This window comes from Eretmochelys imbricata, chromosome 4, assembly GCF_965152235.1.
Source record: "Eretmochelys imbricata isolate rEreImb1 chromosome 4, rEreImb1.hap1, whole genome shotgun sequence".
In the NCBI taxonomy this organism is placed as follows: Eukaryota; Metazoa; Chordata; order Testudines; family Cheloniidae; genus Eretmochelys; species Eretmochelys imbricata.
Genome location: NC_135575.1, coordinates 98,652,019 through 98,668,562, shown reverse-complemented (window position 1 = coordinate 98,668,562; position 16,544 = coordinate 98,652,019). Strand labels below are relative to the sequence as shown.

Sequence of the window (16,544 nt, the reverse complement as noted above, 5' to 3'; positions counted from 1 at the left end):
TTTAAGCTGCTACAAGCCGGTTTTTCTTTTTCACTGCACCCTGACCAATTTGCTTCATCAAAAGAACAAAAAGTTAATAGCATAGTGATCTTCCTCTAGACAAACTCATTTATAATTTAGTGTTTACATATCTGTGTAATTAAAATTTATTAGCAGTTGAGCTCTTAATCTACATCTCTCTTAGCACCCAAAAGAGACGATTAGATCAAAGCAATTTGCCACAAACCATGCTTTCTGATTCCAGGGTACAAGTAAGAGATTTCTGGTTAAAGAAAAAAAGACGTGAAAGAATTTTGGCAGTACAGCTGATGTAAAGATAGTTATCTTTATCTATCTATATATACATACATACACACACACACACACACACACACACACACATATACCTATATCCCCTAAACCACTGCATACTAATTGCAGATTAATTCAGCAATTGAGTGGTGATAATTAAGCAATAAGACACAGAGGGAGCATTATTAGGCATGAATAAGGGGATAAAGCATCAAGAAACAATGATAATCCATCATAATGTATGCTTCATTATGTTTTACTAGAATTATAAAATGGCTTTACACAAATATTACCTAAAATATACTAGATGTATATTACCACCTGTTAATGTTTTTAATTTCAAATACATTAATCCATACCAATGAGCTCCACCTTCTTGTCAGTGAATGGTATACATTATCACCATACAGTTCAGTGTTTTGGCAGTAAATGCTTGAAGTTCTGCTCAGTAGCTCTGAGGAAACCTGCAGCTGAAGTTTCCACAGCACACAGTGGAGACAGGATAATAGTAATAACAACAAATTATTAAATTTAAATTAGATTCTATTCTGAAAAATGACATCAAAAGGCATTGTGGAATTTCCATTGTTAATTATCCCTCAAGAATTGCTTGTAAAATGGCAGAAGGCACAGTGGTTGGTGGAGTGGAAAATAATTGTAAGGATAGGCAAGTTCTACAGAATGATCCAGGTTGCATGATAAACTGGGTTAGTTAGTCCATTACTGTAATACTGTGTCCAGTTTTCATGTCCACATTTTTAAAAGAACATTGCTAATTTGGAAAAGGTTCAGAAAAGACCTACAAGAATAAAATGAGTTATGGAAGATTTGTCTTACAAACTCAAGAAGCCTCGGGTAGCCTGGCGGCCTTAGGGTATGCCTTTGACTTAAAGTTCAAGAGATCCTGGGGTAGTTATGTCAGTGGAAGTAAAATTATTACCAACTGAAGTTCTTTGGCCTGTGTTTCTGGAGGAGGTCAGACTAGATGATTACAATAGTCCCTTCTGGATCTATGTAGTTTAAAAAAAGAAAAGGTAAGACAAGTGACTGAATCTATAAGTATCTATTAATAATGCTCTTTTAATGTAGTTTTTGTGTGTGTAATTACCTAGGTTTTAAAAAGTAAACTGAAAAAACAAGTTCCATTGTATGGCATCCACATCGGTCATCAGCGGGTTGGAACCCACAGGTACACCTAAACACTTATAAAAAATGTTCTAGTTCTTTGTGTGTAATATATTTCTAGCATGAACTACATATACCATAAACCATCACTGTCAGGCAAACAGGTCTGCATTTAAGCTCAGCAACAATGGCAGGTTGATGGCTGCTCAATGCGTATGCCCACAGCTGTGATCACTCCTGTACCTGCCTTGTTCCAGCCTTGTTCTAAGCCTCATTCCTATCCTGCTCCAGCCCTGCTTCCCTGCTTGCTCCCGACTCTGGCTCTGACCCCAACCCTTGGCTTGGCTCCTGGTCCCGACTCCAGCTCAAACCACTAGGCCTGACCGCCACTGCTCTGACCACTAGGTATAACTGCCCATGCCTTGATACTTGACAGTCACCTATCAATACAGATCATTCTCCAATCCACCTGCCCATTATGCGCCCATTATGCGCCACATTGCTATGACATGTTGTCATAAATTTAACCACCAAATGCAGTCCAGCAGCTTAACCTTTGCGCATGTCAACTTCCTGCTATGGTCAAGATACCACACTTCATATCTTTCATAGATATTTAGATCAGAAGGGACCATTATGATCATCTAGTCCGACCTCCTGCACAACGCAGGCCACAGAATTTCACCCACCACTCCTGCAAAAAACCTCACACCTATATCTGTGCTATTGAAGTCCTCAAATCGTAGTTTAAAGACTTCAAGGAGCAGAGAATCCTCCAGCAAGTGACCCGTGCCCCATGCTACAGAGGAAGGGGAAAAACCTCCAGGGCCTCTTCCAGTCTGCCCTGGAGGAAAATTCCTTCCCGACCCCAAATATGGCAATCAACTAAACCCTGAGCATATGGGCAAGATTCATCAGCCAGATACTACAGAAAATTCTTTCCTGGGTAACTAAGATCCCACCCCATCTAATATCCCATCACAGGCCATTGGGCCTATTTACCATGAATATTTAGTTACCAAAACCATGTTATCCCATCATACCATCTCCTCCATAAACTTATCGAGTTTAATCTTAAAGCCAGATAGATCTTTTGCCCCCACTGCTTCCCTTGGAAGGCTATTCCAAAACTTCACTCCTCTGATGGTTAGAAACCTTTGTCTAATTTCTAGTCTAAATTTCCTGGTGGCCAGTTTATCTTAATCTTCATGGATGAAATTTACCTCTTTGTAGAGGGCCAACACAATGCTTATGCCTTACGGAATTTTACCCCATATGCACTCCAGAAACAGGACCATTCACTCATTTACTTGTGTGGCAGAAAGTCCAAAGTACTTTATTCTCTCTGACTGTACAATACCATTTATACTGTCCCTATTGACCAACCCAGTGCAAGTCAGATACAGACTATATATCCACTTTTTTCAACTCTATTGTACAAATATCAGCTGCTCATTTCAGAGGAACCTGTTATCATACCGAGCCAGTACAATACTCTAACGAGCAATACAGGAAAGAGCTGATGTATCTGCAGAATGTATTATTTTAATTTAGAATGATTTCAAAAATGTCGTAAATTCCAGACATGATATGAGCCTTCGGTCAAGAACAAGTCAGAGGAACAGTACAAAGGCTGATTCTGAAATGTGCAATATGATATCTTCCACATCTATGTTCATTTAAGAGACTAAGAAATCGGAATGATATTTGAATATTTATCTACCTCCCCTTATGTTAATTTCCATATATCATAGTTAAACTTAAAGGAAATACATTTTATTGGTTAATTTTCCCTTTTTATTTTTTAATGAAAAAGGGCCCCAAACAGAAGTTTAGGAGATCTTCAAAATACCCACTAGCCTACTTTCCACTAGCTACAGCTCATTCCCACACCTTTCCTTAAAATGTAGACATTAGGAGCTCACCAAGTTTAGAGCCTATTTCACAATGTCCTGCAGAGTTTGAGTTCTGCAATGCCACCAGCTCCTCTCCTCAGACAGCTCCAAATGTCTTGCACTGCCATGAAAATTTTAGCAGTTAAAAAGGGTTTTCTCTATCTCTCCACCATTTGTTCTCTTTGAGGTCTGCCTAAGCTTTACAATGAGATCATGGTACCATGCAGACTTCATAAAACACACAATGTCATAGCAAGCAAACACATTTTTTAAATAAATATCTTAAAGGTGACTATCTACCTATGCCCTAGTTTTTAAATGGTGTTTATCCACATGCAAAGTTTGAAATATCATAATCAATGTGATTTTCTTTTAGCTAGAGGGACTTCTCCCAAATAAAGTCTGACACTGATTAACACTTCAGTTTACATTTAGGCAGCCATAATTTAAGTTGGACTAAATTGCTTTCAATAAGTTTTAAAAAAGCCTCTAATGTACTCTGAAATTTCTTTTAGTTAAAAATAATTTCAAAGCAAAAAGTTATAAGAAGAGGAAAAAATATGGTTTATAATGAAAATATGGTTATATTAAATAAATATGGTTTATAACGAAACCTTCACTACAGAGTTGCTACTGCATAACTAAGGTAATTTTAAATTACCTATAACTCAGACAGTTTTACAAATTTTCTTCATATAAAAAAAGTTGAGTACCATCCTGGAACAAATCCAACTATTACAAACTTGTTTAAATTAAGATGACCATGAAATGGTGGAGTTCAGGAACCCGACGAAAGAAAGGAGAGCAGCAGAATACGGACCCTCGACTTCAGAAAAGCAGACTTTGACTCCCTCAGGGAAGTGATGGACAGGATCCCCTGGGAGGCTAATATGTGGGGAAAAGGAGTCCAGGAGAGCTGGCTGTATTTTAAAGAAGCCTTAGTGAGGGCACAGGAACAAACCATCCCGATGTGCAGAAAGAATAGCAAATATGGTAGGCAACCAGTTTGGCTTAACAGAGAAATCTTTGGTGAGCTTAAACACAAAACAGAAGCTTACAAGAAGTGGAAACTTGGGTAAATGACTAGGGAGGGGTATAAAAATATTGTTTAAGCATGCAGGGCTGTAATCAGGAAGGCCAAAGCACAATTGGAGTTGCAGCTAGCAAGGGATGTGAAAGGTTTCTACAGGTATGATAGCAACAAGAAGAAGGTTTGGGGAAAGTGTGGGACCCTTACTGAAGGGGGAGGCAACCTAGTGACAGACGATGTGGAAAAAGCTGAAGTACTCAATGCTTTTTTTGCCTCGGTTTTCACAGACAAGGTCAGCTCCCAGACTGCTACACTGGGCAGCACAGTATGGGGAGGAAGTGAGCAGCCCTCAGTCGTGAAAGAACAGGTTAAGAACTATTTAGAAAAGCTGGATATGCACAAGTCCATGGGGCCGGATCTAATGCATCCAAGGGTGCTGAGGGAGTTGGCTGATGTGATTGCAGCGCCACTGGCCATTATCTTTGAAAACTCGTGGTGATCAGGAGAAGTCCCTGATGACTGGAAAAAGGCAAATATAGTGCCCATCTTTAAAAAAGGGAAGAAAGAGAATCTGGGAAACTACAGACCGGTCAGCCTCACCTCAGTCCCCGGAAAAATAATGGAGGACCCCAAGGAATCCATTTTTAAGCACTTGGAGGAGAGGAAGGTAATCAGGAACAGTCAACATGGATTCACCAACGGCAAGTCATGCCTGACCAACCTGATTACCTTCTATGAAGAGATGACTGACTTCGTGGATATGGGGAAAGCGGTGGACATGATATACGTTGACTTTAGCAAAGTTCTTGATACAGTCTTCCACAGTATTCTTGCCAGTAAGTTAAAGAAGTATGTATTGGATGAATGGACTGTACAGTGGCTAGAAAGCTGGCTAGATCGTCGGGCTCAACGAGTAGTGATCAACAGCTCAATGTCTAGTTGACAGCCGGTATAAAGCAGAGCGCCCAGGGGTTGATTTTGTTCAACATCTTCATTAATGATCTGGATGATGGGATGGATTGCACCCTCAGCAAGTTCGTGGATGACACTAAGCTGCGGGGAGAGGTAGATACACTGGAGGGTAGGGATAGGGTCCAGAGTGACCAAGACAAACTGGAGGATTGGGCCAAAAGAAATCTGATGAGGTAAACAAGGACAAGTGCAGAGTCCTGCACTTAGAATGGAAAAATCCCATACGCTGCTACAGGCTGTGGACTGACTGGCTAGGCAACAGTTCTGCAGAAAAGGATCCGGTGATTACAGTGGACGAGAAGCTGGATATGAGTCAACAGTGTGCTCTTGTTACCAGGAAGGCTAGCGACATATTGGGCTGCATTAGTAGGAGCATTGCCAGCAGATCAAGAGAAGTAATTATTCCCCTCTATTCGGCACTGGTGAGGCCACATCTGGAGTACTGCGTCCAGTTTTGGGCCCCCCACTACAGAAAGGATGTGGACAAACTGGAGATAGTCCAGTGGAGGGCAATGAAAATTATTAGGGGGCTAGGGCACATGACTTATGAAGAGAGGAAGAAAAGAAGAGTGAGGGGGAATATTATAGCAGCTTTCACCTACCTGAAGGGGGGTTCCAAAGAGGATGGAGCAAGGCTGTTCTCAGTGGTGGCAGATGACAGAACAAGGAGCAATAGTCTCAAGTTGCAGTGGGGGAGGTCTAGGTTGGAAAAGCTATTTCACTAGGAGGGTGGTGAAGCACTGGGATGGGTTACCTAGGGAGGTGGTGGACTCTCCATCCTTAGAGGTTTTTAAGGCCCGGCTTGGCAAAGCCTTGGCTGGGATGATTTAGTTGAGGTTGGTCCTGCTTTGAGTGGGGGGGGAAGGGGGCTGGATTAGATGACCTTCTGAGGTCTCTTCCAACACTAAACTTCTATGATTCTATGTTCTCTGTCATGTAGATGGTCAGCTATAGGCCTGGATGCAGCTACAGCAGCAGTTCTCAAGGAGGGGCCCATGCCTCCTGCGGAGCTGCAAGTAGGTTTTAGGGGTCCTCCAAGCAAGGCTGGCATTAGACTCACTGGGGCTCAGGGCAGGAAGCCGAAGCTCCGCCGTGCAGAACTGAAGCCTGGGGCCCCAAGCCCCGCCACCTGGGGTTGAAACCAAAGCCTGAGCAACTTAGCTTTGTGGGGCCTCCTGTGGCAGGGCCCCAAGCAATTGCCCTGCTTCCTATCCTGTAACACTGGCCCTGGCTTTTATAGCCACAGGTGAGCCATGGAATTTTTAAAGCATTTGGCCGGGGGGGGGGGGGAGCTCAGAAAGAAAAAGGCTGAGAGCAACGAGATAACTGAATGGGAGATCTTCACATTGTGTACACACTAGGATTTTTATGAAACTTATCTACCACCTTTCTGAGGTTTCTTTTTTATTCTGCAGATTTAAAAATATAAAACTTGTCTCACATTGCAACAATTGTGTATTATGGACAGATCTTAAACTGAGATGAGCTAGGACATTCATATGTCATTCTCAACTATTTTTCTAAAACATAAACCACTTTCTGAATGCCTTTTTCATGATAGGATCATAAAAATCTACTTAATGTCATAGGAAGCCAGTCTACTAATCAATTTCTAAATAAACTTATAATTCATTGTAAAATAATCAAAAGCCTGTCAGTCTCAAATTTTACCAACATAAGAACGGCCATATTGGGTCAGAAAAAAGGTCCATCTAGCCCACTATCCTGTCTTCCGACAATGGCCAATGCCAGGTGCCCCAGAGGCAATGGGCAGAACAAGTAATCACCAAGTGATCCATCCCCTGTCGCCCATTCCAAGCTTCTGGCAAACAGAGGCTAGGGACACCATCCCTGTCCATCCTAGCTAGTAGCCATTGATGGACCTATCCTCCATGAATTTATCTAGTTCTTTTTTGAACCGTGTTATAGTCTTGGCCTTCACAACATCCTTTGGCAAGGAGTTCCACAGGTTGACTGTGTGTTGTGTGGAAAAAATACTGCCTTTTGTTTGTTTTAAACCTGCTACCTATTCATTTCATTTGGTGACACCCAGTTCTTGTTCTTGTATTATGAGAAGTAAATAACACTTCCTTATTTACTTTCTCCACACCAGTCATAGACCTCTGTCATATCGCCCCTTAGTCATCTCTTTTCCAAGCTGAAAAGCCCCAGTCTTATTAATCTTTCCTCATATGGCAGCTGTTCCATACCCCTAATGATTTTTGTTGGCCTTTTCTGAACCTTTTCCAATTTCAACCTCTCTCTTTTGAGATGGGGCGATCACATCCACACACAGTATTCAAGATGTGAGCGTGCCATGGATTTATAGAGAGTCAATGATATTTTCTGTCTCATTATCTATCCCTTTCTGTTCACGTTTTTGACTGCCACTGCACACTGAGTGGATGTTTTCAGAGAACTATCCACGACTCCAAGATCTGTTTCTTGAGTGGTAACAGCTAATTTAGACCCCATCATTTTACATGTGTAGTTGGGATTATGTTTTCCAATGTGCAATACTTTGCATTTATCAACATAGAATTTCATCTGCCATTTTTTGTTGTCCAGTCACGCAGTTTTGAGAGATCCTTTTGTAGCACTTCACAGTCTGTCTGGGACTTAACTATCTTGAGCAGTTTTGTATCATCTGCAAATTTTGCCACCTCACTGTTTACCCCTTTTTCAAGATCATTTATGAATATATTGAATAGGATTTATTGTGGGACACCATTACTTACCTCTTTCCATTCTGAAAACTGACCATTTATTTCTACTCTTTGTTTCCTATCTTTTAACCAGTTACCACTCCATGAGAGGACCTTTCCTCTTATCCCATGGCAGCTTACTTTGCTTAAGAGCCTTTGGTGAGGGATCTTGTCAAAGGCTTTCTGAAAATCTAAGTACACTATATCCACTGGATCCCGTTTGTCCACATGCTTGTTGACCCCCTCAAAGAATTCTAGTGGATTGGTGAGGTATGATTTCCCTTTACAAAAACCATGTTGACTCTTCCCCAACAAATTATGTTCATCTGTGTCTGACAATTTTGTTCTTTACTATAGTTTCAATTAGTTTGCCCAGCACTGAAGTCACATACACAAAGAAAATGTGGTTTTAGGAATGGGAGAAAATTCTCATAATAAAATAATCCTTTACTAAAAGTGCCTAATGTTTTGAAATCAAGCAAGTCTTATTTATATGTTTAATAGACTACAAAGGTAAAGAAAATGGTTTGCCCTCTACTTCTCACTAGTCTCCAAGTGAAAAAGGCTCCCTGGAAGCTAGATTAAACTTTCTTTGACCTTGCCTTTTCCCCCCCCCCCCATCCCCTCTAAAAATAACACAGACAAACCATTACAAAAATGTCTGCAAGAATTAAGTTACGGAAGTGAAACAAATGTAAAAGTGAAACAATTTAAAAAGTGAAACTAATCTGTGAGGAAACAATAAACAAATATATGATTGAAAGTGAAGAGTCAATTGTTCCAGGGAGAATTGGTTAATGAACAGTACAGATTAAAAAAAAACAACAACCCAACAAAACAGAAGTAGGTGACCCATCACCTCATATCCTCCCCTGCAAAAAGAAATATTACAAAACTCCTTATTAAAGTTTGAGTTAGAATAGTTAAACAGATGTCTATCTAAGTTAAGGCAATCTACTTCCTATTTCATCTGACCATCAACAGGCTATCAGAAAAGAAATTCAGCATTGTTGGAGACTATCGATGAATGAAAAGCTGTCTCTCTTCTTTTTTGCATTTAGCTAATGCTAAGTCTACATTATAGCCTATGTCAGCGTAATTTGTGTCACTCAGGAGTGTGAATAAACCATCTCTCTGAGCAACATAAGTTACACCGACATGTGCTTGTGTACACAGCACTGTGTCGGTGGGAGAGCTTTGCCTGCTTCTGCTATTCATGGAGGTGGTTTTATTATGCCAATGAGAGAGCTCTCTCCCATCGGCACAGAGCATCTTCACCAAACACGTTTCAGCAGTGCAGCTGCATCTGTACAACTGCAGCACTGTACGTGTAGACATGCCCTAAGTAACAAAATATTCTGAAGCTCAGTTTACTAGTGATGCTAACCTCCTGTTGTCTGTGAGAAGGAAGAACATTATAATTTTCACACTCACAGTGGGAGTTGTGATGCTGCAACAGTAGTGCCTACTAGTCTGAGGGGGGGAGAGAAATTTCTGCAAGAAGCATCATTCTTATTCTCTAGATCAGCTAAATATATAGCCATAGCAAATTTAACGAGAGATGAATGATGCATTTTTAAACAAAGGTTTCCCTCCATGCCCATCCTTACATTCCTCAGCTGAAAGAAAAAGCATTTGCCACAAAGAAGTGCAGTCATATGCACTGAAAAAAATATGGTGGCAAATTCCAAAGTGTAGTTCTACTCTGAAAATTGAACATGCAAAAAAGGCACCTTTATATTTAAAATTATTTCCCCTGTATATTCAGAATAATAATTACTTCCTTTTCTGATACACACATTTTTACTACTTATTATTCCAGTTATTACTACAGAGACATCAAGTTAAGGGAGAGTGAGTTGGATACCACATCAACAAAACTGTTAACCAATGTGCAGTCTCTTTCTGAAGCATCAAACAGAAAGAACGCTGTGTGACTTTCAGGTCAGTTTGAAGAGGTGGAAGTTAAATAAGAAAAACAAAACATTTTTTATTTGTAAACAAGAACAGCAAATCTGGAAATTGTTGATAGATTGAAATGTAACATCTCATTCCATTTCAGGGTCACTTTAAGAAATGACAGGTTTCAGAGTAACAGTCGTGTTAGTCTGTATTCGCAAAAAGAAAAGGAGTACTTGTGGCACCGTAGAGACTAACCAATTTATTTGAGCATAAGCTTTCGTGAGCTACAGCTCACTTCATCGGATGCATCCGATTATTTGAGCATAAGCTTTCGTGAGCTACAGCTCACTTTATCGGATGCATCCGATGAAGTGAGCTGTAGCTCACGAAAGCTTATGCTCAAATAAATTGGTTAGTCTCTACGGTGCCACAAGTACTCCTTTTTTTTTTAAGAAATGACTGAGTGGATTAAGGATTTAGTTTAAACTGTTCTGAGATTAAGAATTAAGGTAGACAAAATGTAAGAGGATGGAAAAAAGGAAAACTAGGAGGAGACAGAAGAAGTAACTCTACCCCACTATCTAGCTTTATGAGTTCCCAAATAGGTTTGGCCCAATTCTAAGTGCACTGCTTTGGAATCCAAACAACACTGAAAAAGATTCCAGGGTAAAAGTGGAGATGCTTCATTCTTAAAAAAAGGTGCATGCTTTTATTCTTGCTGTAGGATTAGTATAAACTTAAAAAATTAAAGTTAGCCTAATTTTGGTTAAGAAAATAACATTTTCATCTTATAGTTCATGGCCAGTAGGGAAAAGGCCCCCAGTCAGCAAGTAAATGAAGGCGGTGAAATAGTAAGTAGTGTTACTTGTAGTATGGGAAGGATATATAGTTCCAAAAGTAAAGTAAAAAAGGTGCAGTAACACCACAAAGAAAAGCTGTCTTAAAAGAAACAAGCCCAAACCTTCCCCGTGTTCTACTGATAAGCAAGGAGGTGGAGAAGATGATAAGAAAAGCAAGACCCTGGGGAAAAAAGGAGTCTGTGAATGTTATCTGGATTAAGACTGGAAATAAGTTTGAATTGTCTCAAATTGGTTTTTAGCTGAACTCAGTAATTGGCAATGACATCACTTGTTTGTTAAAGGGTATAAACAGTAAACTCTTACAGTGGTTTATTGCTAATACTTGCCTGACCACATTGGAGTAGACCAATATGGGTCTAAGCACCTCTGAGTTAAGCCTATTTGTAAGTATACTGATCACATGCTTATACATATTGTTAGTTACTGTACTGGATGTGGTGACTGCTTATTGACAGGTTTCAGAGTTGCAGCCGTGTTAGTCTGTATTCGCAAAAAGAAAAGGAGTACTTGATGCATTCAGTGGAATGCATCTGATGAAGTGAGCTGTAGCTCACGAAAGCTTATGCTCAAATAAATTGGTTAGTCTCTAAGGTGCCACAAGTACTCCTTTTCTGATTGCTTATTGTAAAGCTGTTATACATGTTTAGAGCAACTGCATAAGATACCCTCTGGCCTTTGGATTTAATAAATAAATTTATGGTTAAATTAGTGTTTGGTGGTTTAAAAATTATTAGTATTAATAATTTCAAATATTATTACTACGTCCAACACTTGCCTTTAAGGAGGGAGCAGGGAATAACAAAAAGAAAACAAAGGAAAACCACACACTCAAGAGCACTTTTCTTCCAAGGACTGAATGAAGAACTGGCAGACTTACCATGTTTCTACTCAACCCAAATGGCGATTCAATTTCCATAGAATATAGCTGAAGACATTAGACATTGCTTAACTGAGGAGATTTTCACATAACATAGTTATACAGTATGCAATATGTTAATATTAGGATCAGTTTTAAATACTCATTTTAGAAACTTAAAATGCAAGAATTACCCAAGCACCATTCATCCCTCCAATTTTGCCTTTTTACATAAGGACTCTCAGAAGGTAGTCTTACACCTGTCTTCCACAGTGCCTCACCTTGGGGATCCTTTGGGAGCTGGGGCTGGGGCTTTTAAGCCCCTTTACACTAGCATACTGGAACCAGAATGAGGGTGAGGATCTCACTCTAGAATTGCTGGAAAGCTTCCTTTACAAATGTAGATGGATTCTATCACGATGTAAAAGACTTGCTTGTAAAAACTATTTGGAAACATAAGCTTGGTATGTGGTTCTAATTTGATTCAACCCTATCCACACTGGCCAAGCAAGCCATATTTGAAAATAATTTAGCTTGAACAATATTCAAAAGCCAGTACAAGTGACTCCACAACTAGTTTCACTATGTCACTGAGCCAAGAGAACGAAAAGGTACTAAATCTGGTCAATTTCTCTTTCTACTGTGGGCAAAGTAGCCACATAATGGTTCAAGAAGGAAAGTTTTTTGGTTTTGTTTAAAAAACAAAACAAGACAAGAAGTATAGTGTACAGAGATATTAGAGAACTTACATTTTTCTGTATTTTTTCTATTTGTACTTAGCTGTCAATGAAAATTAACATATTTGATAAAATATAGAAATAGTATAGTATTAGAAAATTAAAGAGGGCTAAATTGCACCACTAAACCTATCTCATACCCTGCGCCACCACAGGAGTAAAAAAGAAAGGAATTGTGCTTCAGTATATCACAATTCTTCATCTGTTTCCCCTTTGCTCTGGATTGGAGTAAATTACTTCACACCTTTTCAGGGCTCATCTTATACCCTACTCTCTTTATGTGCCTGGCCAGGTAAAGAACCTAGGAAGCAGGAGGTATAGCCAAGTCTTCTATCTACTTGCTAGGGCAGGGAGAGAGATATTAGGACAGTAGACCCTGTTTCATCCAACCCTTCCCCAACCCAACCCACTACCCAAGCAATCTGAGCAGACCTTACTCAGACATGCAGGGAAATAAGGGCAGGGCCTTAATAATCTTTCTTACTCCTCTGCATGGCCAAGTAAGGGTTAGGGATAATCCAACCCATAGTGTGCAAAAGTCTGATTCAAATGTGAAATCCTACAACATATCCAAAGAAATTAAATGCAAATCTACAATAATGAAATGTTACTACCGCTCAAAGTTATAACTTTCACAGCAACCATGATTCAGTCTCACTGGCCAGAATACATGAACTCTCATGCTATATATAATACTAAATAATAATTTGTGTCCAAAATTACAGCTACTGTAGTAATCATAATTTTGATTTGTGTGTAAAGCCTAAAATATTGCATTAACACAGTTTTTACATTTATCATAATAAAAATGCACATCTTTCTTGTGATATATTGCTTTTATAAAGCGGTTCATTATATTTTTAAACCTAGTGGCTAATGAATCCAAACTGAGCAAGATGCCCAATATCTACACAGTCCTGAACGTTCAGGCAAGTTGTGCCATAAATTCCTCTCATAATTTTTTGCACTAAGAATGACTGCATCCTTTGTCCCATGTATGAACTAACAGAATGCACATACCATCCTTTCAAGAATGAAAAAGTCAAGGTAATCAGCCATAACTCTTCAACAGGGTAACAGCATTCCCATTCATCTCCTGTTGCTCGGCATTGACATGGATAGACAACATACTCTGTGCAAAAGCCAGTGAGGTGAACAAGGAAAGTAAACAAGTTCATAATTTAAAGAAGGAAAATATTGCACTGAAGTTACATAATTCAGCCAGGCACCAAACCTACTACAAAAACAATGATGGCAACATGAAATGACTGCTGTTGTTTACTTACACAAATACTAGCTCTAAAGAACAATGAAAATACTTTTTTTTTTTTTTTTGCCAACTACCCAGAACACTATCATAAAAACTCCCATTTTAGTGAAGAAATGGTATTCAGGTGGGACTGGATTTGGGGGGAGGGAGAGGCAGGCTTGGACAGCTGGCCCAGGGCTCTCCTCCTGCCAGGTGTGCGCTAGCTAGAGGGGGAAGCCGGGAGACATGAGGTGCGGGGGTAAGAGAGACAGACGCAGGAGGAGAGAGCAGTGAAAAAAGGAGGCGCACACGCAAAGCTGAGGCGAGTGGGCAGCAGAGGGGCAGGGAGAAGAGCGAGGCAGATGACAGACAAAAAACGAGCACGGGCGGCAGGTCTGCAGGTGGAGGGGGCATTCAGACACCGCGGTGATAGGCGTCACTGTACGAGCGTGGGCAGAGCGGAGCCCATTCAACAGCTAGCGCAGGGCACAAACCGCAGTCGGGCTCCAGCCGGGGGAAGCGGTTCTCCGCCTCATCCCTCCGCCGCCCCTCGGTGCAGCACCGCTCCAGCGGCCGCCGCTCAGCTCCCGACAGAGGGGGGACAAGGAGGCAGCTAAAGAGAGGCGTCCCCGGCGCAGCGCCCAGGGAGGGGCTGCGGTGGCACTCACCCTCCGCCCTGGAGCGGATCTCGGACACGGTTTTCTGCACCGCGGGCATCGTCGCTGGCTCGGAGAGGACGAAAACCGCTGGCTGCGCCGGGCTCGGCACCTGCCGCTGCTGCTGCCGCCCCCGAAGCCGTGCAGGTGCAGCTCTGTCCGGGGGCCCGCGCGGCCAGGGCCTGGCGGGGGAAGGGGAGACCGTTGGACCCTGTCTCACGCTGCGGTCGCGAGCCCCAAGAACCTGCAGTTAGCCAGATTGCTGCTGCTCGCAACTGACAGTAGCGGCGCTAGCGCTACTCTATCTCCCCCGCCCCGGAACGTACCAACTTCCAACCCCCCACCCCCACCCCGCCGCCAACAAAGGGTCCACTTCAACATCCAAGTCTCTCTGGCTGAGCAGGATCCGATCCTCAATAATGCAGGTACATGGGCTTGCCTTCCAGAGGCAAGGATCACTGGTGGCCCCGTTCCGTCCCCCCCTGTGTTGGGAAAAATGGACTGTGCCGAGCTCTGGGCCGCTGCCCAACACGGGAAGGGAGCGGGGAACGCTGCGCTTCTGGGGGCTGCGGTCACAGTCCCGCTCTCGGGCCGCAGTCCCAGGAGCGGCAGGAGCCCGTATGCCGAGGCAGGGCGCTGCTGGGCCCCCCAGGGAAGGAGCTCGGGGCCACGGGGCTCCACTAGGAGCAGCGCTGCCCTAAATCGCCATAGGCCCCACTCGCGATTGATCCACCGGTGGGCCCGCCGCAGCCCCTCCATATGCCGGGCCAAGGTCTGACCCACCCCGGGGAATTGCGCAGGCAAGCCAGGAGGGTAATTGCAAGCGTGGACGAGTACAAACGGTTTAGCACCATCCCAACAACCGCGGCTTGGAGGGTTTAACCAGCCCTTCTGACATAACACTGGGACGGAAACGTGCTATGGGTAATTTTCCCAGGGTAGAGCAGCATGCCTGGTCAGCTGCTGCGTGTGACATGCCCTTTCACCTGGGCTTTTAGAGGGCAAAAAGAGCAGGTCGGGGTCTTGCTCGTCTGAAAAGAGGAACTCCCTCACTTTTCTTTATTAATTATTTGTAACCCAGTGCCGGTGCTAGGCTGGGTGCTGGTCAAAATGTAGAGAAAGACACGATCACACCTTGCAGAAGCTCAGGCTGAAGAAGAATGTTAAGCTGTCACAGGGCTAGGAAGAAATATTTGTGCTTGCCTGCGTATCAGCCACACATTTCAAAGTTTCAGAGTAGCAGCTGTGTTAGTCTGTATTCGCAAAAAGAAAAGGAGGACTTGTGGCACCTTAGAGACTAACCAATTATTTGAGCATAAGTTTTCGTGAGCTACAGCTCTCCCCCTTCCATAGTTACAGCTTCTCAAGCTTGGCCAGATGTGACATTAAGCCCTACGTGTGGGGGCTGACAGGAGGTTCAAGTAGTAGTTTCCTCAGCAGAGCAGTTTCACTCTGTTAGTTTGGTGCTAGCTTTGAACAACTGCAACAGGCAGAGGCAGACAGATGGCGTGTTGCAGAGATGTAAAGCAAACGGAGCCAGCTGATAGGCAAAGGCGGGACATAATATCTTAGAAAAGGTAGTGATGGCATGTTGATGTTTATAGCCATTTCAGTAAGAGAGAAGAAGGAAGTATAAAGCAGCAACTGGCCTAGAAAACGTGAGAGGATTTACTCTCAAAAGCACACTAAAGATCAGAATTATGTCTTGTAATCTATTTTATAATTATGCATATTGACTAGAGGAGACAATACTTCTGATCTAGTTTATGGGAACATTCATGGAGCTAGTAGATAAGTTGTTATAGCAATTAAGAAACAAAGTCCTTTTTTTGGTAAACTAGGGTAAAATTTAATTTTATCCACATAATCAGTTAAGTAGTTGGACAAAAAAAAAAAAACTTCAGATACAGAATAAAGTGAATTGAATGGGGTTGGAGCCTCTCAGTCCACAAAAGTCAATTAGCCTTAACATGTATTGTTTCAGAATTAACCTATGGCTGGGGGCACGAGAGGAGAGTTTTGTTCTACGCAAGAGGAAATTTGGATTAGGAGTAATTGAATTTCATTCAGGCTTTAGGCTGCCAGCAGCAGTTTTGGCCACACTCCAGAAGAAAACGTGCTTCTTTACACTATCACTGTGCAGCAAACATACCGGAAAGACTGCTAGGTAACCATATTTTCATCCTCTTAACTAGAAGTAAGGGAAGGATATCTGGCACCGTCAAGGTTCCTCCCCCACTCTGAACGCTAGGGTACAGATGTGGGG

The 16,544-nt window shown here is 42.1% G+C and overlaps 1 protein-coding gene across 1 annotated transcript in view; it reads right to left on the bottom strand.

The window, feature by feature from the left end:
* Positions 1-15,132, bottom strand: part of ATP8A1 (ATPase phospholipid transporting 8A1) — a 247,394-nt gene extending 232,262 nt beyond the window's left edge. The window contains exons 1-2 of the mRNA XM_077815716.1: positions 15,062-15,132; positions 14,291-14,460 (exon numbers count right to left, since the gene is read on the bottom strand). Coding sequence (XP_077671842.1) covers positions 14,291-14,460; positions 15,062-15,132 — 241 coding nt within the window. The remainder of the gene's footprint in view (positions 1-14,290; positions 14,461-15,061) is intronic.
* Between the last annotated feature and the right edge of the window lie 1,412 nt (positions 15,133-16,544).